We start from the raw sequence: 23,395 nt of genomic DNA, 5'->3' as shown, positions 1-23,395 counted from the left end.
AGATCATCACTGGTGCTCGTAAGTACTGCTGGTCATGTCATGTTCTTGGCACCTGTGGCAGAGGGTGCTCGAGTGCATGTTTGGGCTTTGTAGCAGCTCTGGTTCAAATGATCTGCCGTCTTAACTTGCACACGGCTTTTCAGTAGCTCAGCCTGACAAACTCCTCTGTGTGTGCTGTGCTGGTGCAGATGTCCGAGTCGTTTGCTCAGAGCAGCCGGGGGGAGGGTGTGGCTTGACTGGTACTCTTCGCAGGCTTGTCCTGGGGACCATGCCTGGGCCTGTTAAGGATGCGGGGGAGCGGGCAGGTCTCAGGGAAAGGAAGCGGCTTGTCTTATCTTTCTATTGCGGTGAATTTTGTAGAGCAAGTTGCCTGGTTCTCCTCTCATCCTGATTGCGTCTTCCGGACCCTCCAGTTCTATGTTCCCCACCTCTCGCCGGCACCGGTTCTGGCAGTCGCAGCTCTCCTGCCTGGGAAAGGTTTGTAACTTGGCATGTTTTTGAAGGGAGGAGGGGCTGACGTTCGTACTAGCAGCTCCTCAGGGGCATTTAGGGGCAGTGTGACTGCTGTTCAGCTGGCTTCTGTGATCCTGCAACTGCTGTCAAACACCCAACAGCTAGGTCCTCCCCTGGAGCAGCTCCCCTGCGACCCACACTGCTTGGTCTTCCAGGCAGGGCTCTCCACACCTCTGCGGCCATGGGCCATAGCAGGAGACCTACTGTCCTAGCACATGATTCTGCTTCAGGGATTGCCCAATTGAGTGGATTGAAGACTGTGTGGCTGGGATTCTCCAGTATAAACAGGTCACGGGAAAGGGGTTATTTGGTGTCTGGTAGCCTGTCTTCTGCCTGGGTGAAGTGCTGCTCGAAGCCTTCCTTGTGCATTGACTGCATGAGCACTCTAGGAGAAAAGCCAGTAGCAGGTGGGGTGGGTTGGTAGGGGAATGACCGTAAACCCCTGAGTCCTGACTCTGTGTGTTCACCCCTGTCAGAGCATCCATACGAATGGTCATCAGGACATATTGCTCCACAGTGGAACTGCTGTGATTTATACGGTGCTCTCTTTGCGGCTTGTGTTCCAGGTGATCCCTGTTGCCACCCACCTGCTGAATAATGGTAGCGGGGTGGGAGTGTTGCAGTGTCTTGAACACATGATTGGTGCAGTCAGAGGCAAAGTGCTGGAGGTAAGTGTATGGGCAGCCTAGGTGGGCCTGTAACGTATGCCACTAACACCCATGACCGTCACTGTGCCTGCACTGTACTGTTGCCTTTCCTCTCACTCCTCCTTCTGTCTCGGCCAGATTCACAACCATTTCACCCACAAGCCGATCATCCTGATTGGATGGAACACAGGAGCCTTGGTGGCCTGTCACGTAAGTAACTTCTTGTCTTGCATCCTATCAGAGGCCACTTTACACTGTACCTCTTGAATAAAGGTCACCTGGATTGGCTCTGATTCGCAAGTGCCCTCTCAGCGCTCGGCCCCATGCTGGATTGGGCACGGGTGGTAACTGAACAGTGTGGCCCTAAGGTGTGTCCAAGCTACTTATAAAACAGCGAGGAACCCGGATATTCCCTGGCTCTTGTATTACCAGGGAGGCACTTGTGTGGCCGATCACCTGCCTCACCACTCCTTGTTACTGAATGTTCAAGTGGTGATGAGCAAGTTAAGTTGATTAGTGGCAGTTGAGGTGGATGTGGCCGGTGGGGAACTGGGTAAGGCAAACTAGGGCAATGGGTAAGAGTGGAGTTGGAGATGCCGGTGTAGGGGTTTGATACATGGTTGCAGCCCAGTGAGTATATCGGACTGGTCCAGATATGTCACTCTGTCAGGGTATTGGAGTTAAAGGACCCACTTTTCTTCGAGAACATGAAGCACTCATTGAGACAGATGGCCTGATTCTGCCCTGTTGTACCGCCCCTTGGAGTTCAGTTTGCACTTACATCCAGGCAAAAGTGAGCTATGGGAATCAGGCGCGGTATCTTCAGGGGAGGTTCTGTATTCCAGGAGCACAGGCAAAGGAGAAGAGGGTCCTCCCAGAGTGAATAACTGTGCTTTCTCTTCCTCTTGCAATCTCCGCATGAGCACTAGAGTACCAAGAAGGGGGTGGGGTAAAGTACAGGAGAACCTCAGAGTCATGAACTGACCGGTCAACCACGCACCTCGTTTGGAACCGGAGGTACACAATCAGGCAGCAGCACAGACACAAAAACGCCAGTACAGTGCTGTGTTAGAAATGTAAACTAAAAAAATAAAGGGAACATTTTTTTAAAAATAAAAGATTTGATAAAGAAAGTATTAATACAGTTCCAGAGCGTGGAACCTGAGGGTGGCATGATGGGTTCCAAGCTGCTTGGAGATCCAGGTCGTAGGGAGGGAGAGGCAGCTCAGGAAGAATCTAACTTCAGGGTGATAGAAAGAAGCTTGCTATTTGGCAATCACACCAAGTAAAGCCTTGTATTAGTTGGTTCCCCAGCTTCTTGTGAGCTGATGTTTGGCGTTATCTAGGATTATGTGTGACTCTATGATTAAAAGTCTGTCCTTTACTGGTGGTCTGCCTGTTGTCAATACACAGCCCCAGTGTTCCCTTATTTTTTACGTCCATGTGCGGAATGAATTTTGTTACATGCACCAATATGGAGATGATGTGTGACACCACATCAGGGTTGGGGATGAGGGGTTTGGGGTGTGGGCTCTGGGGTGGGGCCAGGGATGAGGGGTTTGGGGATGCAGGCTGCCCCGTGGCTGCTGTGGGGAGAGAGGACTCCCCCCAGCCTTCTTGCCACAGCAGCTCGGGGTAGGGGGAGAGGTGCTTCTCCCAGGCTGCGGCAGCTCCGGTGGGCCTGGGCCGGGCCGAGGGAGGGGCCCCTCTCCCCCGGCCATGGCCAGTCTGGGGCAGGTCTGTGCTGGGGCCGGTGGGGAGGGGTCGCCTCTCTCCGCCACAGCCCTGAGCGGGCTTCTCTCCTTTCCCTCCCATCCTGAGGTCCTGTGTTGCAGTCTCCATCTTTTTGGGCACAGGCAAATGAGGAGTTTGAGATCTTTGCTAGAGGGAGGTATTGTCAAAGCCAGGTGTGTGCAATGGCGGGAGCCCAGCAGCAAGGGCTCTGCGAACTATGTTGATGCTGAGCGGGATTGTTCTGGGAGGGCTCTGGGTAATGATGCTGTCTTGCTGGTCTCTCTAGGTCTCAGTGGTGGAGTACGTCACCGCAGTTGTGTGCCTTGGATTCCCTCTGCTCACAGTGGATGGGCCCAGAGGGGTAAGCCCAAAGCAGTGGTCAGAGTTCAAAAGACGGGATTGGTTAGTTAACCAGGCCACTGGATCTGTGAACTTGTTTTAAAGTCCAACCAGAAGAGCAAGGGTCTGAAGTTTGATTTTCACCTGCAAGTATTTTCAAGTGTGTCTGAGCCCATCTAGCGTTTGGGGTGATGGAGGGCCATGTCCCAACAATCCGGGCTCTGGGCAGTGAATTATGGTGGGGCAGTCTGGTAGGGAAGGAGCTTAAGGGTTTGACTGCATCCTTGGTGTGACAGCAGAGTTGTGTGCCTGTGACCCATCTCTAGAGCCCCTCTTAGGCCCCACTCCAGAAACAGTTGCTGATCTCACCTTGCTTTGCACCCAGCAACAAGAACGCCAATTTAGGCAGACTTAGCTGGTGACCTGATGTGCTCCTTTGTTAGCTGGCCTGTCTGAGACTGATTCAGGAGTGACCTTGGGACCCTGGTGCCACTCAGCTGACTAGCTTTGGGGGCTGTGTGAGAAGAGTAGGCCCTGGCACTGTATTGCCTCCATATAGAAGGCAGTGAGTTCCATACAGGGGACAGTTCTGTACCAAAACCTTGTTCAGGGCCACATTTTCCCACTGGGAATATCCCCTTTGGGGCATAACTTGGAAAGTCATGAGACTGAATGGTACAGGCCTGCGACTTACTCTTGCATGTTAGGTGTCAGAGTAGCAGCCATGTTCGTCTGTATTCCCAAAAAGAAAAGGAGGACTTGTGGCACCTTAGAGACTAACAAATTTATTTGAGCATAAGCTTTCGTGAGCTACAGCTCACTTCATCATGTTAGTCGATCTAGCATGGCATTTGGGTAGCTACTGCAGTGACGGGGGAAAATGCAGCGAGAGTGGCTGTCTTGATAGTGGGTCAATCTCAGCTGGGGTAAGTCAGTGGAATGACACCGATTTAGATCAGCTGAGTTTCTGGCTCAGTGCCTCTAGTATAAATGTATTAACTTGCCCCATAAAGGTTGTTAGGTCCCGGGCCTTCGTATTCTATCACCCAATGGCCCCTCTGTCCTTCAATTTTAGTTTGTCTCGTTGTCCCATGCTTCTGCAGGATGTGGATGACCCCCTGCTGGACATGAAGACCCCAGTTCTCTTTGTGGTTGGTCAGAATTCTTTGCAGTGCAACGCTGAAGCTATGGAAGATTTCCGAGAGAAAATCCGAGCTGATAACAGCCTGGTGGTGGTGGGAGGAGCTGATGACAATCTGAGGTATGGCTCTGCGACATAGTCCCATGCTGTTGGGATGCTGTCTCCCAGAAGCGTTGAGCGATGTCTGGTCAGGCCCATGGGCCATGCATGAGGATTCTAGGACTTCATTCTGAAATTAGATGGGGTCTGGATGGCTAGCCGGATAAAGAGCCTTTTATTTCTGGGTAGTCACGTTAAATCAGGCCCAGGCTGGGGGGAGGAGAAACTTATTGCCATCAAACCAGCTATGTGGAATGAGTTGGTAAGACGTGGCCCAGCTCCTAGTGGTCACGTGTCCATGTCACGGGTGGCACACACTGTAGCAGTCGCAGCTTGAGTTGGCCATAGAGAATGGACTGTCCCCTTTGGAGCCAAAAGTCGTCCTTTTCCAGATCAAGGTGGAGGCAGGCAGGCAGGGCAGGGTGTGCGGGAAGCTTGTGCTGTTCCTGCCATCCAGGCTCTTTCTGTTCCATGGGCAAATGGCAAACTCAGTTCTCCAGGGCTGACAGGCTTTGCCTTTTGCTAACATGAACATTCGTCACGCGAGGCTGATGGGTGCGTGTGGGGTGATGAACTGCAGCCGACTGACAGCATTCTTTTCCGCTGACAAGTTGAAAGTCCTGGGTGCAGCGATTATCCCCTTTGTGTAAGGCCAGAGAGCCTGAGTTTTATAGACTTTCCTTTTCCAAATCATTCTCGGCTCTGCTCTTGGAGGTGGATTTTGGCTGATTGCAGTATCCTAAAGGGCACTCCTTTGGGAGGTGGTCAGCAGGAGAAAGGGTGCTGTGGGACTGGCAGGAAGCCATGGGCCACCTGTCCAATTACACTGGTGTAAATCTTGAGTAACCCCATTGAAATCAATGGAGCTGTACTGCTATAAAATGAATGTGAAAGGAGAATCAGGCCTGGCGGCCAAATTATGCAGGCGCTGTCATAACAGTTACATGTAACTAGGAGCATATAATAGGAGTGATCAGAAACCTGGGGAGGGGAGTGAAATGCAAAATTAGTGACTAGCAGCGTTGAAAATGCAGCTCGAAGGGAGAAGGCGCATGTAGCCCTTCTGATGAAGCTTTGGGCCTGAGTTTCAGAGCTGTCGAGCCATTTCCCTTCGAAGCTAATGGGATTACCAGGTGCTCAGCATTAGAGCTGGGTGAATAATGGAGTTTTTGGTTCACTGGCAAATCCAAAACATTGGAAAAAAAAATTCATTTCGGGTGGAAGCAAAACCAGTTTTTTGTTTGGAAATTTTCATTGAATTAAAAAGTTGAAAAATTTTCATGTCAAAGCTGCGTGTTTTGCTTCAATCCAACTTTTTTGATTTCAGGCATTTTGATAAAAGCCAAGGAGGACTAGATTCACAGACTGGGGGAGGAAGGGCAACTGATCCCTTATAACCTTGAACCCAGTGGTTACCATCCTCCTGGGGTGTGAGTGTCCAGGTTCTCCCATGGGGAGAAGGGGTTTGAACTTGGGTCTCCCACATTGCAGAAGAGCACCTTAGCCACTGGGCTATTGGATAGGCTGGTGTAGGGTTTTCTCAGTCTCTCCTGGTTGAAGCTGTTCCACTTGTTATAAATAGTTAAATAGTCATTGGAGCAGGGATATGAACTTGAGTCTTGCACCTCCCAGGTGTGTGCCCTTCCCACCAGGCGCTGGTCTCATTCCTTTTCTAGTCACTGTCATCTGAATTTCACCCAGCGCTACTTGGCATATCGTGTCCAGCAGATGGAGCCCTTGAATTAAGCACATTTTGAGCTGATTAGTTCCTACTTCCTATTGGTGGAATCTCGGTAACACAGCAAACCTCATTTGATTATCGGCTTTCAAGCTAAGAATGTTGTCCACAGTGCGGTGGGGGCAGGGGAAAGCAGGGGAGGAATGAACATCTATTGACTTGCCCACCTTTTTAAATAGGATAAGCAAAGCCAAAAAGAAGGCGGAAGGCCTGACCCAGAGCATGGTGGACAGATGCATCCAGGTAACGAGCAAAAAGATCTTTCAGCGCCGTTTCCCCTCCATAGCGTGACTTCCTGGTCATCTCCACGAGCACACGCTCCAGGGCTGCTCCCTGGATTGACTGGGCAGGGGTGGGCGGGCAAGGGAAGTCATTGACAGCATAGCTGTCCAGTGCCCTCGAGGTGAACTCAGTAGTCCTGACATGTTAGCCCTTTTGGGTGCTATCAGGGCCATAGTCCTTCATTGCTTCCATAGTCCTTCATATTTCCCTCTTGGTTCATGTGTGTCCCAAGTCACAGGTTCCAACTTCCAGCAGAGGGGCTCAGATATCCTGGTGATGGGCGCAGTGTCAGCGGCTGAATGGGTAGAAGGCAGAGCAGCACCATTTAGAGTCCTAGATTCACCAAGACTCATGCTCTTGTTGTGTTAAGTGCCTTGACTCCGCAGTGAGCAGCTCTCTGGGTTACCTGGTGCTAGAATTTCTCTTGTGGAAATTTAGCACAAGCCCAGCCTCCTGTGCTAGCCTGTTTGCCCCCATCAGTGCCTAGTTCTGAGGCCGGCAGCACACTAGCTCTTCCAGTCATGGGCTTCTCTGAAACACAACACCCTGCTGAAGCATGGACTGGCCTTATGCTTGTGGGGGAGGAAGCTGGGGGGAGGATAGAAACCTCTAGAACTAGTTCATGGCGTCCACATTCATTTCACTTGTGGCCCAGACGGCTTTGATGCTACTTTAGTGTCTCTGCTGATGGTACTATGCACACGAATCCCCCAGCAGCAGTTTTCAAGAGGCCCTGTCTGCTGGGGTGGCTGTTCCTAGATTATGGGCCATAAAGGGGATGTCCTGTTGCAGATGTCTGGCCTGGGGAAGCAGGTGTTTCTGGTTCTTCCTTTTGTGCTACGGAGAGCGGCATACTCCCCTCCTGTTCCCAGAGAGCCACCGAGATTAAGCGTTAACACGATACCTACTAACATTAAAAATAGCTAAATTCTTCTTGTCTTGAGCAGTGTAGCTGGGTTACGACTCCTCGCTGAGAAGATCTGAGTGGAGTAGAATCCAGTGCAACCCTGGCTATTCTCTGTTTCTGGAATCGTCGTATTTATTTCTTTAGACTGTTAAGCTAAATTCCCTGTACCCTAGCAGGGCAGTAACTGGAAGCTGCTTCTAGGCAAACTGTGGAGGCTAGTTGTTAAGAGGAGTCTGACCCCTGTGTAGGATGAAATAGCTGACTTCCTGACCGGAGTCCTCACCCGCGCGGACAACCATTCAGGCTCCGACCCCAGGGACCTCGATGCCGAGAAAAAGAAGAAACCACGTGACTTGACCAGGAGGGACCTGTCGTTCGACTTGCCAGAAAGAACCAGCAGTCCCACCTCCCCGGCAGCCAAGGTGCCGGCCTCACCTTCTGGCTCAGAGGTAGGGACTGGCCCTCTGGCATGTGGAGCTGGGGAAGGCCTGTGTTTGAATGACCATCCTGTGGGCTGTTTTTGCACTGATGAGCCAGGCTGTGAGAGCGCAGGGATGATGTCTATATGGGGGGAGAGGTGTGCATATGAAGGTGTCAGCTGCTCACATGGTGGCAAATGGCTCTTCCAAAATAGATGAGTTGCATTTTAAGGTTTCCTGCAAAGCTTAAGAACATAAGAACGGCCATAATGGGTCAGACCAAAGGTCCATCTAGCCCATGTCCTGTCTTCCGACAGTGGCCAATGCCAGGTGCCCAAGAGGGAATGAACAGAACAGGGAATCATCAAGTGATCCATCCCCTGTCGCCCATTCCCAGGTTCTGGCAAACAGAGGCTAGGGACACCATCCCTGTCCATCCATGAGCTTATCCAGTTCCTTTTTTAACTCTGTTATAGTCTTGGCCTCCACAATATTCTCTGTCAAGGAGTTCCATAGGTTGACTGTGGGTTGTGTGAAGAAATACTTCTCTTTCTGTGTTTTAAACCTGCTGCCTATTAATTTCCTTTGGTGACCCTAGTTCTTGTGTTATGAGAAGGAGTAAATAACACTTCCCTATCTACTTTCTCCACACCCGTCATGATTTTATAGACCTCCATCATATACCCCCTTAGTCGTCTCTTTTCCAAGATGAATAATCCCAGTCTTTTGAATCTCCTCATACGGAAGCTGTTCCATCCCCCTAATCATTTTTGTTGCCCTTTTCTTTATCTTTTCCAATTCCAGTATATCTTTTTTGAAAAGGGGGGACCAGATCTGCACGCAGTATTCCAGATGCGGGCGTACCATGGATTTATAGAGAGGCAATATGATATTTTCTGTCTTATTATCTATCCCTTTCTTAATGATTCCCAACATTCTGTTTGCTTTTTTGATGGCTGCTGCACAGTGAGTGGATGTTTTCAGAGAACTGTCCACAATGACTCCAAGATCTCTTTCTTGAGTGGTAACAGCTAATTTAGACCCCATCATTTTATATGTATAATTGGGATTATGTTTTCTTTGTATTATCAACATTGAATTTCATCTGCCATTTTGTTGCCCAGTCACCCAGTTTTGTGAGATCCTTTTGCAGCTCTTCGCAGTCTGCCTGGGATTTAACTGTCTTGAGTAGTTTTGTATCATCTGCAAATTTTGCCACCTCACTGTTTACTCCTTTTTCCAGATAATTTATGAGTGTGTTGAATAGGACTGGTCCCAGTACAGATCCCTGGGGGAACCACTATTTACCTCTCTCCGTTCTGAAAACCGACCATTTATTCCTACCCTTTGTTTCCTATCTTTTAACCAATTACGAATCCATGAGAGGACGTTCCCTCTTATACCATGACAGCTTACTTTGCTTAAGAGCCTTTGGTGAGGGACCTTGTCAAAGGCTTTCTGAAAATCTAAGTACACTATATTCACTGGATCCCCTTGGTCCACATGCTTGTTGATCCCCTCAAAGAACTCTAGTAGATTGGTGAGGCATGATTTCCCTTTACAAAAACCATATTGACTCTTCCCCAACAAATTGTGTTCATCTGTGTGTCTGATAATTCTTTTCTTTACTATAGTTTCAACCAATTTGCCCAATGCGGAAGTCAGACTTACTGGTCTGTAATTGCTGGGATCGTCTCTGGAACCTTTTTTAAAAATGGTGTTACATTAGCTACCCTCCGGTCATTTAGTACAGAAGTTGACTTAAATGATAGGTCGCATACCACAGTTAGTAGTTTTGCAGTTTCACATTTGAGTTCCTTCCGAACTTTTGGGTGATACCATCTGGTCCTGGTGACTTATTACTGTTTAGTTTATCAGTTTATTCCAAAACCTCCTCTATTGACACCTCAATCTGGGACAGTTCCTCAAATTTGTCACCTAAAAAGAATGGCTCAGGTTTGGGAATCTCCCTCACATCCTCAGCCGTGAAGACTGATGCAAAGAATTCATTTAGTTTTTCTGCAATGGCCTTATTGTCCTTGAGTGCTCCTTTAGCATTTCGATCGTCCAATGGCCCCACTGGTTGTTTAGCAGCTTCCTGCTTCTGATGGACTTAAGAAATTTTTTTCTGTTACTTTGAGTCGTTGATTAGCTGTTCTTCATATTCCTTTTTGGCCTTCCTCATTGTATTTTTACACTTCACTTGTCAGAGTTTATGCTCCTTTCTATTTTCCTCACTAGGATTTAACTTCCACATTTAAAGGATGCCGTTTTCCCTCTCACTGCTTCTTTTACTTTGTTGTTCAGCCACGGTGGCACTTTGTTGGTTCTCTTACCGTGTTTTTTAATTTGGGGTGTACATTTAAGTTGAGCCTCTATTATGGTGTCTTTAAAAAGTTTCCATGCAGCTTGCAGGGATTTCACTTTTTGCACTTTACCTTTTAATTTCTGTTTAACTAACTTCTTCATTTGAGTGTAGTTCCTCTTTTTTAAATTAAATGCTAACCGTGGTGGGCTGCTGTGGTGGGTTCCTTCCCCTCCCTCCCTCCCTCTCCCCCCCTCCCCCGACAGGGATGTTAAATTTTATTATGTTGTGGGCACTATTACTAAGCAGTTCAGGTAGATCACCTCTTGGACCAGATCCTGTGCTCCACTTAGAACTAAATCAAGAATTGCCTCTCCTCTGGTGGGTTCCAGCACTAGCTGCTCCAAGAATCAGTCATCTATGGTGTCTAGAAACTTCATCTGTGCATCCCGTCCTGAGGTGACATGTACCCGGTCAGTATGGGGATAGTTGAAATTCCTTGTTGTTACTGAATTTTTATAGCCTCTCTAATCTCCCTGAGCATTTCACAGTCACTCTCACCATCCTGGTCGGGTGGTCGGTAACATCCCTCCGCCTATATTTTTATTCGAGTGTGGAATTACTATCCATAGAGATTCTGTGGTACCGTTTAGTTCATTTAAGATTTTTACTTCATTTGATTTTACGCTTTCTGTCACATACAGTGCCCCTCCCCCACCAGCACGATCTGTTCTGTCCTTCTGATACATTTTGTACCTTGGTATTACTGTGTCCAACTGATTATCCTCATTCCACCAAGTTTCTGTGTTGCCTATTACATCAATATCCTCGTTTAATAGGAGGCATTCTGGTTCACCTGTCTTGTTATTTAGACTTCTAGCAGTGGTATATAAGCCTCAGAGTGCCTGGGCTGGGGGTCGGAGTGCGGGGGGGAGGGGGGGATTTGCCTGGGCGTGGGCGGGAGGGTTGCCTGGGCTGTGGGTCGGAGTGTGGGGGGAGAGGGGCCTGGGCTGGGGGTTGGAGTGCAGGGCGGGGAGGCTGCAATTCCTGAATGCAAATCCTGGCTTGGATACTGACTCCTGGTGTGACTTGGGGCAGGTTACCTGTCCTCCATGCCCATCTGTAAAACAGGGATGGTGATATCAAGCTTGGTCATTGGGGGTTGTGAGAGTCAAGTGGGAACTACCGATCTGCGGAGATGTAAATTAATTGCTATACCAAGCATTATGATTAACCCATTGCTGCATCCTGCCATGGAAACTTGACTGCATGGGGCTTCTCTTCTTGTTTGGGCAGGATCTGTCCAGTGTCTCCAGTAGCCCCACCTCGAGTCCCAAAACCAAAATGGCTGCTGTATCATCTGTCCAGAAGTCCAGCCAGATGGGTGCCACCCAGCTGCTGAAGAGACATGTGCAGAGAACAGACGGGGTCCTGACACACAAGCAGGCACAAGGTAACGCCCCCAGCAGCTCGCTCCACTCGCTTCCTCCTCATTACCCCGGTAAAGCCCCTTGCGGGTGTCACTGTCCAGCTATACTCATACTTTGCCCTGCAGGATTATTCTAAGTCTGCAACCTTTGGTCATGTGACATTCAGATGGGGCGGTCTCCTCACAGCTCAGACCCCATGCACTGTCACTCCTAAGTAGTGGCATATGGGAGCTGACTCTGGGCAGGAAACGGTAGTCTCTCTGGCATAGGAGGGTGAGTCACTTACAGGCCTTTGCTTTGCTATTGCCCAGACTGGGAAGGGTCTTTTCCTGTCTTGGTGGCCAAATCATCGTGCAGTTGTAGAATGTTGGCCCAGTGGGTGTGGACGCATCCGTTTTGGGGCACCTGATGGGCTGGTGGTTTGTATCAGTGAGATTTTCTGGGGAGTAAAGGGTGGTCGGGGTGGGTAAGGCCACTGAGCCGGGATGAAGATGAGGGTCTAGCGCAGGGGTAGTCAACAGGTGGATTGTGGGCCAGATGCTTTTGAATGGACCCCCAAATCTCTTTATTTACTTCTTATCGTTGTTGTTGTTGTTTTTCTGGAATCTGGACCGTTCCTGTACCTTGACAAAAAATAATTGACTACCCCTGGTCTAGAATGCAGGGGAGGGCCAGCCACCAAGAAGGAAAGGCTAACCTGAGCTGTGTTTTTTGTCCTGTGGGATGCTGATTAGATCTTGGGATGAACCTTCAGTCGTGTGGGGAAAGGTCTGACAGGCAGTGCTCTGTCTGGTGTAGGCAGGGTTGTGGTAGCCATGTTGATCCCAGGATATTAGAGGAACCAGGTGAGTGAGATAATATCTGTTATTGACTGGCTTCTGTTGGTGCGAGAGACGAGCTTTCGAGCTACACAGAACAAGAGCGCTGTGCAAATTCCAAAGCTCGTCTCTCTCACCGACAGACGTCAGTCCAATAAAAGACATTACCTCCCCGGCATTGTCTCTCCGTGGAGCGGGAGGTATGTTTTCCTCTGGAACCTGTGGATAATACTTTGTCACGGATGGGCCATAGAAAACCCCTCCTGGCAAACACTATTGATTTAGTTGGGGTTGGTCCTGCTTTGAGCAGGGGATTGGATTAGGTGACCTCCTGAGGTCTCTTCCAATCCGAATCTTCTATGATTCTATGATAATTGGGAAGTGGTTCTCCCGTCTCCAATCTTTCTTGCTTCCTTTGCTCAGGACAGATCTGAACAGACCTGCCAGTTCCCCATGAGCATTGCCCTGTGCTCCGGCTAGTTCTTTCTCTGATTCACAGTAGGTTGCAGACTGGAACTTGAGCCCAGGTCTTGCGCATAGTAGAGCAACGCAAGAACCGTTGAAGTCTGCTCTGGCCTATGTTTTAGCTTTAGGAGCAAGTTCCTGGCGACTGTATGAAGGGAACTGAGCAGGAGAAGGCTCTGTGGTTGGTATCATTGCAGACACTTCTGCAGGGTAAAGACAGTCCAGAGGGAGGGTTCATGGAAGCATTGTGGCAATGAATGTTTGTGTGTACTAGTTACTGCTTTCCAGTCATTGCCAGCATTTCAGCACAGAGATGGCCAGTGTGACTAGCTCTAGGGTGTCTGTGTGGACAGCTCCAATATTAGACATGGGGCGGAGCCCAGCATCACAAGCCTGCTCGTGCTCCCTGGAGGCGGTCATCAGGGGACAGTTAGGGGGCTGTGGGAAGGATGCTGTGTAGTTTGGTAGTGCTCTTGGGGAGGGAGGGAGAGGGATGTCTCCAGACCTGTTGCCCCTTTCCAGGCGGGTGTGATGCATTGCAGTTTGGCGGATGAGTCAGGGGTGTCTCCAAATGCCATGAGGCTGCATCACGGAGCTATACTTCCATCTGTCAGAGTGAGTGGTGTCTGCAGAGCTCCCCGCTGGCCAGCTGTGGGTCCAGAGGAGTGAGTGGTGTCGGCAGAGCTCCCTGCTGCCCAGCTGTGGGTCCTAGGGGAGTGAGTGGTGTCTGCACAGCTCCCTGCTGCCCAGCTGTGGGTCCCAGGGGAGTGAGTGGTGTCTGCACAGCTCCCTGCTGCCCAGCTGTGGGTCCCAGGGGAGTGAGTGGTGTCTGCAGAGCTCCTTGCTGGACAGCTGTGGGTCAGAGGAGTGAGTGGTGTCGGCAGAGCTCCTCGCTGGCCAGTTGTGGGTTCCGGGGAGTAAGTTGTGTGTGCAGAGCTCCCCGCTGGCTAGCTGTGGGTCCTAGGGGATGAGTGGTGTCTTCAGAGCTGCCTGCCCCCACCGGTGAAAGTCAGCTGTGGGTCCAGGGAGTGAGTGGTGGCTGCAGAGCTGCCTGCCCCCCGCCTGTTGTCTGTCTCTCCCCCCACCCCCCATAAAAGCCAGCTGTGATACTGTAATTCTCTCTGATTCATTTCAGCTCAGTTTGCTGCTTTTCTGAAACAAAACATGCTGGTGAGGAAAGCTCTTCCTCCTGGCACCTCTTCATGTCTCTTTGGTGAGTATCTCCTCACTTCCTCTCTCTCTCCGCTTCCTTCCTCCTCCTCTGGCTTTCCTCCATCACCTTCCTCTCCTCCTCGCACTGGTTTGGGGGGCGTTCTAGCGTGTGGTCCCCCTCTCTCTGCTCTTTGCTTTCTCATTGCTGTCGTGGGAGCTGAAGCAAAACAGCCACACCCCTCCCCTGGCTTTCCCTCTTTCTGGCCGGTAAATGTTCCCTGGGAGTGACATGATTTTGCAGTGGTTTGCTCTGATGGACTGTGGAATCATGTGAGTGTCCTGGCAGCTTCCTGTGGTCAGGAGCGTAACTCTTTTGTGTGCTGGGTCTTACTGGCTGAGATGCAGACCACAGCATGGGGAGTTGTGCTTTTGACATGGAAGGCACTTCGTTGATGCATGGTACGGGAAAGTGCTTTGGACAGCCTGTCGCGGGTGCAGAGACGGGGCTGCTTAGTGGCTCAAGGAGGCCGGCTGGAGCATCTTTCCAAACCCATGGAGAGTTGGAGGAGGAACAGCAGAGGAGTGGGTAGGGAGGGCGAGGGATTCCTTGGGAAAGCAGGAAGGCAGTGCTGAATTGGATCCTGAAATGGATAGGAAGCCACTGTTGATGGTGGGAGAATGGGACTGGAGGAAGAGACTCTGGCTACTGTATGTCAGAGCCTCTGAGACCTAGAGATGAGGGGGCCAGATTCATAGCTGAGCTAAATGGATACAACTTCTTTGCCTCCAATTGCATTAGCTGCCACTGTGGAGTCAAGCTGAAGGATTTGAGGTTAGAAGAGGTTGGTGATAAAGGTCTGAAGGAGGATTTTAGCAGGGTTAGGCTGGTAAGAGGGTTGGGAGGCATTTCAGTTGCTGTAATACCTGGATCTATCTCTAATGCGAGTCGCTTTGTCATGACATGACCTGTCAGTGCCAGATCGGGTGGCCCCCGGCTGTGGGGAGTGCGAGTGTGATGGAGGAACACCTCTCTGTAAAGCATGGTGCCTCATGGCATAGTGCTGGTGGCTTCTTGTCTGGACGAATGAAGCTCTGGATAATTAGCTGGAGACCAGCGGGACTGTGGGGTGCTGTAGCTGGGTTCTCTGAGATACCAGGAGGTCCCCATCCCTCTCTCTGCCTAACACACAACTGGGTTATTGTCCAAACACTCCCTTCTTGGGGTTTGGCTGTGTCCAGAAGTGATATAACAAAGCCCGAGGCAGGACTGTATAGACAAGCAGGTCCTAGCCTAGGCTGGCTACTTATTGAGTTCTCCTTCCCTCAAGCTCTGCCTCTGAGGACTTTGGTTTTTCTACTACGGCGTTGGAGGTAATGAGATCCACCTGGTCTGGGTGACTCAGCGGAGTAGCTCTGCACTTCTCCGTGGGGTCTGAACACGCAGCAGCAGCTCACAGGCACAAAAAGGATTCATTGCCTAACTGGGGTGATTCCTGCTCGCATGCTCTCCGGATGGGAAGAGATTTTTCCCTGGGATGCATTGGCAGCAGCCCCACCCTGTTTCTGGAGCATTGAGCAGGCGGCATCGGTAGGATCCAGGTGTGCAGTGTTCCACACCATCAAAGGAGCACTTCAGTCCCTGCCATCCAGCACTTTATGGGAAAATGCCTTCATGCGGTTACATTGGATTTGCCTGCTGGCAGCTCTGACAGTAGCTAGTGTGAAGCCAGGGCTGGTCACACTATCCTCCAGCCCTGCTGCTTCTGCATCGGTGGGGCTGAGGAGAGGGATGCAGCCTCCCTGCAGGAGAACAGCGTGGTGGGAAGCCATGGTGAAGTGGGAGCAGTAGGTTTGTCTAACTAGAGCTCAGAGCGCTGGTGCCTGGGGCTTCAGCCTGAGCGCACAGGGAGCTCTTCCCATCTGTTGTGAGAACAAGAGGCTGTGTGCACCACAGTGAGAAGTGTGTGCCACAGTGACTATGTAATGAAGGAGGCTTTGATCATGTAGAATGCAAGAGGGTGTGTTTGATCACTGGTTCCTACAGACTATCATGGATGCCCTGAGGAGTAGTAGCATCACTTCCCCCTGCAGGTGCCATTTCATGGTGCTGCCCAGCTGATGGCGCTGGGTGGTGCGCTTGATGCTTGGGCGGTCTCAAGGGCTTTTGCAGCGGAACTGATGCCTGTAATCTCTTTGCATAGGTGATCAGAAACTCTCTGGGTAGTTCCATTCACTCTGCATGTTCACAGTTCTGGGGAAGGTGTGTAAGCTTTGCACGTCTGTTATCAGCCAGCACCCCACCTTGCTGCCCTCAAAGCAGGACCCTGGGTGCAGGTGCTAAGATAACACGCACTGATGCTTGCGTTGGGGTAGAGCAATGCCAACAAATAAATGCCTAGCAGTAATGTGGTTCTGCTGCACTCTCCCCCAGCAGTAGGTCGGGGACCTGCTCCTGCACAGTGGGGTCATTGATCTCCAGGAGGATGAAGGCTGTTCAGTAAAGAACTTGGACCCCAAGGACTATTTCTTCTACACACACGCGCCTCCTCCCCCACCCCCATAGGAGAAGGAATTAACTACCTCAGTGACTTTTTTCAGGCTTTATGTATTCTTGTTTCCCCTACAGCCCTCCCCAGCTTGAGGGTAAGTATTTAGGGCAGGTCTTCACTACCCGCCGGATCGGCCGGTAGTGATCGATCTATCACATCTCGTCTAGAAGAGATAAATTGATCCCCGAACGCGCTCCCCGTCGACTCCGGAACTCCAGCTCGCGAGAGGCGGAAGCGGAGTTGACGGGGAAGTGGCAGCGGTTGACTCGCCGCTGTCCTCACGGCCAGGTAAGTCGACCTAAGATACGCCGACTTAGTTGCGTATCTTAGGTCGGCACCTCCCCCCAGCGTAGACCAGGGCTTAGAATTGAGAAACGGAGGCTGGAAGGGACCTTGGCAGGTCATCTCGTCCAGACCCCTGTGCCGAGGCAGGGCCAAGTAAACCTAGACCAAACCTGACAGGTGTTTGCCCACCTGTTCTTCAAAACCTCCAGTGATGGGGATTCCACAACCTCCTCTGGAAGCCTGTTCCAGAGCTTAACTCCCCTCAGATTTAGAAAGTTTTTCCTAATCTTTAACCTAAATCTCGCTTGCTGCAGATTAAGCCTGTTACTACTTGTTCTGCCTTCAGTGAATATGGAGAACAATTGATCAGTGTCATCTTTATAACAGCCCTTAATCTATTTGAGACTGTTCTCAGGTCCCTCCTCAGTCTTGCTTTCTCAAGGCTAACTCAGTTTTTTTAACATTTCCTCACAGGTCAGGTTTCCTACATCTTTTATCATTTCTGCTGCTCTCATCTGGACTCTCTCCAGTTTATGCACATCGTTCTTCAAGTGTGGCGCCCAAAACTGGTCACAGTACTCCAGCTGAGGCCACCCCAGTGCTGAGCGAAGTGGGACACAATTACCTCCCACGTCTGTCTTACCACATTCCTGCTAATACACCCCAGAATGATAGTAGCCTTTTTTGCCACTGCATCACATGGTTAGCTCATATTCAGTTTGTGATCCACAATGACGCCCAGATCCTTTTGAGCGGTACTATGATCTAGGCAGTTATTCTCCATTTTCTACTTGTGCATTTGGTTTTTCCTTCCTAAGTGCAGTACTTTGCTCTTGTCTTTATTGAGTTTCATCTTGTTGATTTCAGACCATTTTTCTAATTTGTCCAGGTCGTTTTGAGTTCTAATGCTGTCCTCCAAAGTGCTTGCAAAGGGTTGGTGTCATGTGCCTTACTTCTATTGCCCCTTAGTCCAGAGTGGACTGAGACCAGGTGTGGTGGGAACTCCCTTTCTGAGCACTGTAGATTTACACCTTTCACATTGGAAGGCCGGACTTCTTTCAGCACCTCCGCTGCAGAATGTGCCGGGGCTGCGTGGTGTGCTAAAGCTTATTTCTCCAGTGAAGAGATGGACAGCAGGGTGCAAGCCATGAACTCCCGGGTTCTAAATTGAGATCATGAGGTTACATATCAGCAGTGGAATACAAATGGGCAAGATGCGGTACTGAGGAAGGATGGTCTTGTGGTTAATAATCACTTCTGTTCCCCTAGTACCCAGGGTCCCAGTCATGTAGAGGGTCCCATTTTGCTGGGAGCTGTGATGTGTGCGCCAGAGCATTGACAGAGTAGGCCTCAGGACAGAACAGATGTGCTCAGGCAGGGTGGGTTTGGGAGGCTGAGGTACAAAGGAACTGTTGAGCAGAAAAATAGAAGTCTCAGCTTGCCTATGTGAGGCCAGACAGGTTAGGATATCGGACAGAGATCCTCAATCCTGAAATCAATGGGATTTAGGCACCTAAATACCTTGAATGATCTGGGCCTTAGTCTTTGTGGACCTCAGTTCCTCATCTGTACCTTGGGGATAACAGTGCCTTGCAGGGGTGTTGCGAGGGAACGTACAGGAATGATTGAGCTGTGCAGGTGTGGTGGTGGTGAGCGCCAAGGAAACACGATAAAGAACTGACTCTTGCAGAGCAATGAATGGTGGAGTCCAGCAATATGCGCTGCAGTGCAGGGACGGCTGGAGCAGAGCACGGGGTCAGCAGCTGAGGTCTAATCCCAGCTTTGACGGGGTCTTGTGTGCATTTGGGCAAGTCACTTTACCTCTCTCTGGGCCTCAAGTTTCCCCGCTGGTAAAGTGGGGATACGTGATGATGGGCTGGCATTTGTACTGTGTTTTGGAAATGAAAAACACTTCTGTAAGGGGCACTATTACTGCAGTGGTCCATAAAGTGATAAGCCTGCACTGTTTTTCAGTGCAGAAAAAGACAGGATCCTTAGATTGTGCTGCCTTAGAATATGAAGAGCTCATTCTAAATACAGCAATTTGTGATGCACAAGGAAATCAGCTTAGAGACGTGAGTGGTAAGGAGAGAGAGGACTCTCCAGCGGTTGGTGATGGGACACTAGATGGGGAGGGCTCTGAGTTACTACAGAGAATTCTTCCCCAGGTGTCTGGCTGCTGGGTCTTGCCCAACTGTACAGGATCTAATTGATCACCATATTTGGGGTCAAGAAGGAATTTTCCACCATGTACTGACAAGCTGAGGTTGTTTCCTCAGCAAACGTCATTCCTGCCTGAGTTTGCAGGATGCGTCCTGGCGACCTGTGTCCTAGGTGCCAGGCCTCCCTGGTATGGTTGAAAACGGGCGCAGAAAGCACTGGTGAAGGGAACTGGGGGAAATTCAACACAGGGCATTTTGGAAACATGCTATTAGAGTCCGTCCCCTTCTGCCATGTCACTTTCACGGGGGACTCTGCAGAAAAGTCTGCGTGTTTAGTATCCAGGGTTGTTCTGTGGGCTGGCTCAGGAAACGCTACACTGGCACAGATGCAGCGCTGCAGCCGGGCTGCTGCCGTGTTCACACTTACTAGAGTGACAGAAGCGGATCTTCCAGTGCTGTACTAAACCCACCTCTTCTGTTGACCTAGTGGTGTCTACACTGGGGCTTGGGGCGGTTTCATTACATTGCACAGGATGCAAAATTTTTCACAGCCCTGAGCGATGTAGTTAAGGCAACGTAACGCTGTAGTGTAGACCAGCCCTTAGTAACCAACTTTGATTTCCCTGGGCCTTGCTGGGCCCTCCCCCAAAATCTCCCCAGGAAGCAGCCTGAGTTTGAAACATTGAGATTTTATACTGCAGATACTGTGTCCACCTCAATGTCTGTGCAGCCCCTGGCACAACAGGGCCTTCCACCGTAATTTAAGGATTAGAATAAGGAAAATAATATAAGACAGAGGAAACAAATCAACCAAATACAGAAGCCTTGGCTCAGCCCAGAGAGTGACAGACTCTGTAATACTGCAGTAAATATGTCCCTTTCCGGTGCAGGTAACTAATGTGCACTATTTTCAGGCAGCTCTTTGGCAGACCTTTAATCAAATACCGGTTGTTATGAAGGATCTTTGCAGGAGCCCACGCCAGTGATCTGTAATTCAGAGGGGTATCTTCCCACATGTTCCTGTGTCCAATGGTAGTTTTCAGGAGCTACCTCAACAGCTGAAGTTAAACTCAGCCCTGACTCTTCCACAGATGCCTTGTAAAAATGTTAACAACGTCACTTGTGTCTCTCTCGGCTTTCAGAGAGATCTGAAATCTCGCCCAAGATTTCTCTCCAGTCTTTTGCTGCTTTTTCCCAAATTCTTGAGGTGGTTCCCAACAGGCTTGAGGGCTCTTGGTGTCCCTTTTTGACCTCTAGAAGCAACACATTCACACACACGGGAACTTGGACTGTCTTGCTCTTTTATATGGCAGGTGCCCAGTAGATAATTGGTTTCTAAGAGTCTGAGTAATACCCAAACCTCAGCCAGACAGGCCTCGGAAGTCTCACGGGGATCACGGTGCAGGCCCCCTCCTTGCCCAGTCACACCTTCCTCACCCTGCAGTTTCCCTATGTCAAAAGACAAAACGGAGAGGCAGACCCAGGTTGCTCTAGCCCTGACACAGGCCTTCAACACCAGCACCCTGCGATGCAGCATCTGACGGGGGCAGCTGAGCCAGTCAGGAGGGGTTCACACGGAGCACAGCACAATCCGTTAAGATTCTCACTTGGCTCCTGCACTTCCTCAGTTTGCAGAGCAGGGCCTAAAGGACAGGCGTGGCTGTCACCGAGTCAGCCCTGGGGCTCAAGTGGGAGCAACTTGTGCTGTGGTGCTGAAGGCCTTAGGGTTCTGGTGCAGCGTGGGGCACGGGTCACTTGCAGGTTTAAACTAGCGTAAATGGTGGTTCTCTGTAACTTGACCTCTTTAAACCATGATTTGAGGCCGTCAGTGACTCAGCCAGAGTCTGTATGGATGATCATGGTGGTCCTCTCTGACATTAGAGTCTGAGTCCTGGTGCATGGAAGGCAGGAAGGGGCCGCATGAAGGAAGCTGTAGAGAATATGCATGGGCTTGTGTTCCCTCTCTGGGTATATATCGCATTATCATCCGTGCTGGAGTTATGCTATCCTCAGGGCACCAGGTATTGGTTTCAAATATACACTTCTGTGTCTTCTAGTTCCAGTCTCCTCAGAGCAGCCAGAAGCGATGGAGAAAGAAGATGTGCGAATGCAGCTGAAGAGACATCAAACCCCCAGCCCGACCCATTGCAGCAAATCCTCCAAGCGAGCCAAAATCAAGGTGACCATTGTCTCCCACGGGGAAGCTGCTGGCACGGGGAATGGAGCACCCCTCATTGCACAGCCGGAAAGTGAGTCCCAGTTCCAGAACTGCTCTTTAAACTGGAGATATTTACATTCAGTGATATTTACATGGAGATTGGGTAGTTGGTGTGTCTCAGGCCAGCTCTGGGTATGAGGATATGTCTGCTGACAAAGATGGAGCCAAAGGGGAGGAACCTTCTTCTTTAACAATATAGACATGGCAGGCAGCCTAAGTGGTTCCAGATGCCTGCGACTGGGTGCTCAGTGATGCTTGGGGAAGGGTGGGGATTGAAGTCCCATAATAGATAGTGTACAGCAGAGCATATGTCAGAAGCTTCGGTTCAAGAGAGTCATTCAAATTGTATGTGCCAGGGTGAAAGGCTTATTGTGTGTGTGGGGGGGAAGGGTTTTCCCTTTGTATATGACTTTGCACAATCTACTGAGTTATGAGGGACATGGTCTTTTCACTTTCCTCTGAAGCTTCAGGCCACTGCTGGACGCAGGATACTGGTCTTGAGGGACACTCAGTCTCGTTCAGTTTTGTAAGTCTGTGGCTTGCTTAAGTGTCTGTCCCTCAAACCCTGATGCTGTAGAAGTGACAACAAAGGACTCCCAAACAGGTTGGAATCTCTCTGCAAAGATCTCATCTGGGACCCGCTCCTGCCATACAAAGAGGACCATGTTGGGATTTGATGTGGTCTCCCACTGGAAGAATCTCTGTGTATTCTCGGTATAGAATAGTTTCCTGCTCTGCTGATCCCCTTTGGGCATTGCAACGGTCTGAAGTCTGTCAAATACACCTTTTATATATACATTTGCAAAACCCAACTCTTCTCCCGTCTTCTCCTGGGTTAAGAAAACCCTGCTGTGATGTGAGTTGCAACCTGGTGAGCTGCAGTCCAGAGAGAGCTGTAGTGTGTTCAGCTTTGTTTCCCTCCGGCACTGGAGAGGAGACCAGGAATTTTGTTTGCTTATTGTAACCACTGTACATTAAGGAAACTGTCCATTGTGGTAGGCCAGGTTGATGCATAGTAGGACTTCTGCTTGGAGCACCAAAAAAGAATTCTTAAACGTAATTGCGAGTGAGTGGAATTAGTGTGCAGCGTAGGGCTGAAAGGGTCAGCACGCCATTCCAAAGCCCTGGGAAATCAGAGATTTTTCAAAGCTATAAAGTAAATTGATCCATTTTGCACCATTTCTTGGTTAATTTAACAGTTGGTTTTACTGTGAAAATTAACTAATGAATATATTGTGGCTTACCTTCAACAGCTTTGGAAGTCTCTGATTTCCTGGATTTTTTTTTTTAATTTTCAAAACTTTATTTCTTTTCACAGAAAAAAAATGAAATGCAGAAGTAAACATGAACCAAACAAGAATTCCCTCTTACCGTGCGTGAGCAGGAGGAATACACAGGACAAACGCATTTGTATCCCAAACACCGCAATAAACAAATATTGTAACTCACCGGCCTTTCTGTGTATTTTGTAAAGTGTCTCAATAGAATGCTTACAAAATCAACCACTAGAAAACCGGCATGTGCTCAATGATCCATCGAGGCAGTAGAATTGTATAATAATAATAATAATCTGGCAAGGAGGAAGTGGGGGTGTGAGTGAAGTAGAAGCAGATTAGTGGAATTCACCAGAGATGCTTACATCCCTGTGCTGAGCACCTGGTATCCAGTGCTTTCAAATGTCGAAGCTGATTCCCTCAGTCCTATTGTGCATCATAAGATTGTCGCAATGGCAACTTCCTGGTTTTATTAGTGATTCTATTTGGTTTGATGTTTCTGGAAGGACTCGGTCTCCTAGAACGTGCTAGAAAATATTTGGGATTGCGCTGGAGCTTTCCTTTAAAAAGTGCTTTGGGCAGCAGGATGAGCTCTGTTCCCCCAGCATTGCTCTGTGTCACTGGGCCGTGCGTGATGGCAGGGGCTCCCCAAAGGCTGGAATAGGGCAGAGCTTTACGTCTCGTGTTTTTCTTTGTTTCCCACAGGTGTGCCAGGAAAGCCCCCCACCATGACCATAGGCCAGTCTGGGTCAGGCGTAAAGGAGTTCTCGGGACTACTTACCACCACCAAGTGAGTGTATCATTTTATTTTTAATCTGTGGATCTCTGAGAGAGCTGAGCCGACGCCAGGCTCCAGAGAGCAGTGATTCCAGTGTCTGCCACTTCCTCGGACCTTGAGTGTGAAAGGACATGTCAGAG

At 49.8% G+C, this 23,395-nt stretch overlaps 1 protein-coding gene across 7 annotated transcripts in view; it reads left to right on the top strand.

Annotated features, from left to right (window-relative positions):
• The window catches only part of KANSL3 (KAT8 regulatory NSL complex subunit 3), a 55,955-nt gene that overhangs the window by 13,320 nt on the left and 19,240 nt on the right, over window positions 1–23,395 (top strand). For 6 of the 7 annotated variants that reach the window (XM_074940170.1, XM_074940171.1, XM_074940177.1 and 3 more), the window contains exons 7-17: window positions 361–477; window positions 1,080–1,181; window positions 1,299–1,370; window positions 3,181–3,255; window positions 4,337–4,494; window positions 6,391–6,454; window positions 7,649–7,849; window positions 11,421–11,577; window positions 13,973–14,050; window positions 21,043–21,234; window positions 23,183–23,267. In XM_074940170.1, coding sequence (XP_074796271.1) covers window positions 361–477; window positions 1,080–1,181; window positions 1,299–1,370; window positions 3,181–3,255; window positions 4,337–4,494; window positions 6,391–6,454; window positions 7,649–7,849; window positions 11,421–11,577; window positions 13,973–14,050; window positions 21,043–21,234; window positions 23,183–23,267 — 1,301 coding nt within the window. The remainder of the gene's footprint in view (window positions 1–360; window positions 478–1,079; window positions 1,182–1,298; window positions 1,371–3,180; window positions 3,256–4,336; window positions 4,495–6,390; window positions 6,455–7,648; window positions 7,850–11,420; window positions 11,578–13,972; window positions 14,051–21,042; window positions 21,235–23,182; window positions 23,268–23,395) is intronic. The other variant, XM_074940173.1, reaches the window with a different exon arrangement.

This window comes from Natator depressus, chromosome 26, assembly GCF_965152275.1.
Source record: "Natator depressus isolate rNatDep1 chromosome 26, rNatDep2.hap1, whole genome shotgun sequence".
Lineage (NCBI taxonomy): Eukaryota > Metazoa > Chordata > Testudines > Cheloniidae > Natator > Natator depressus.
This window is presented reverse-complemented; position numbering and strand designations above follow the sequence as displayed.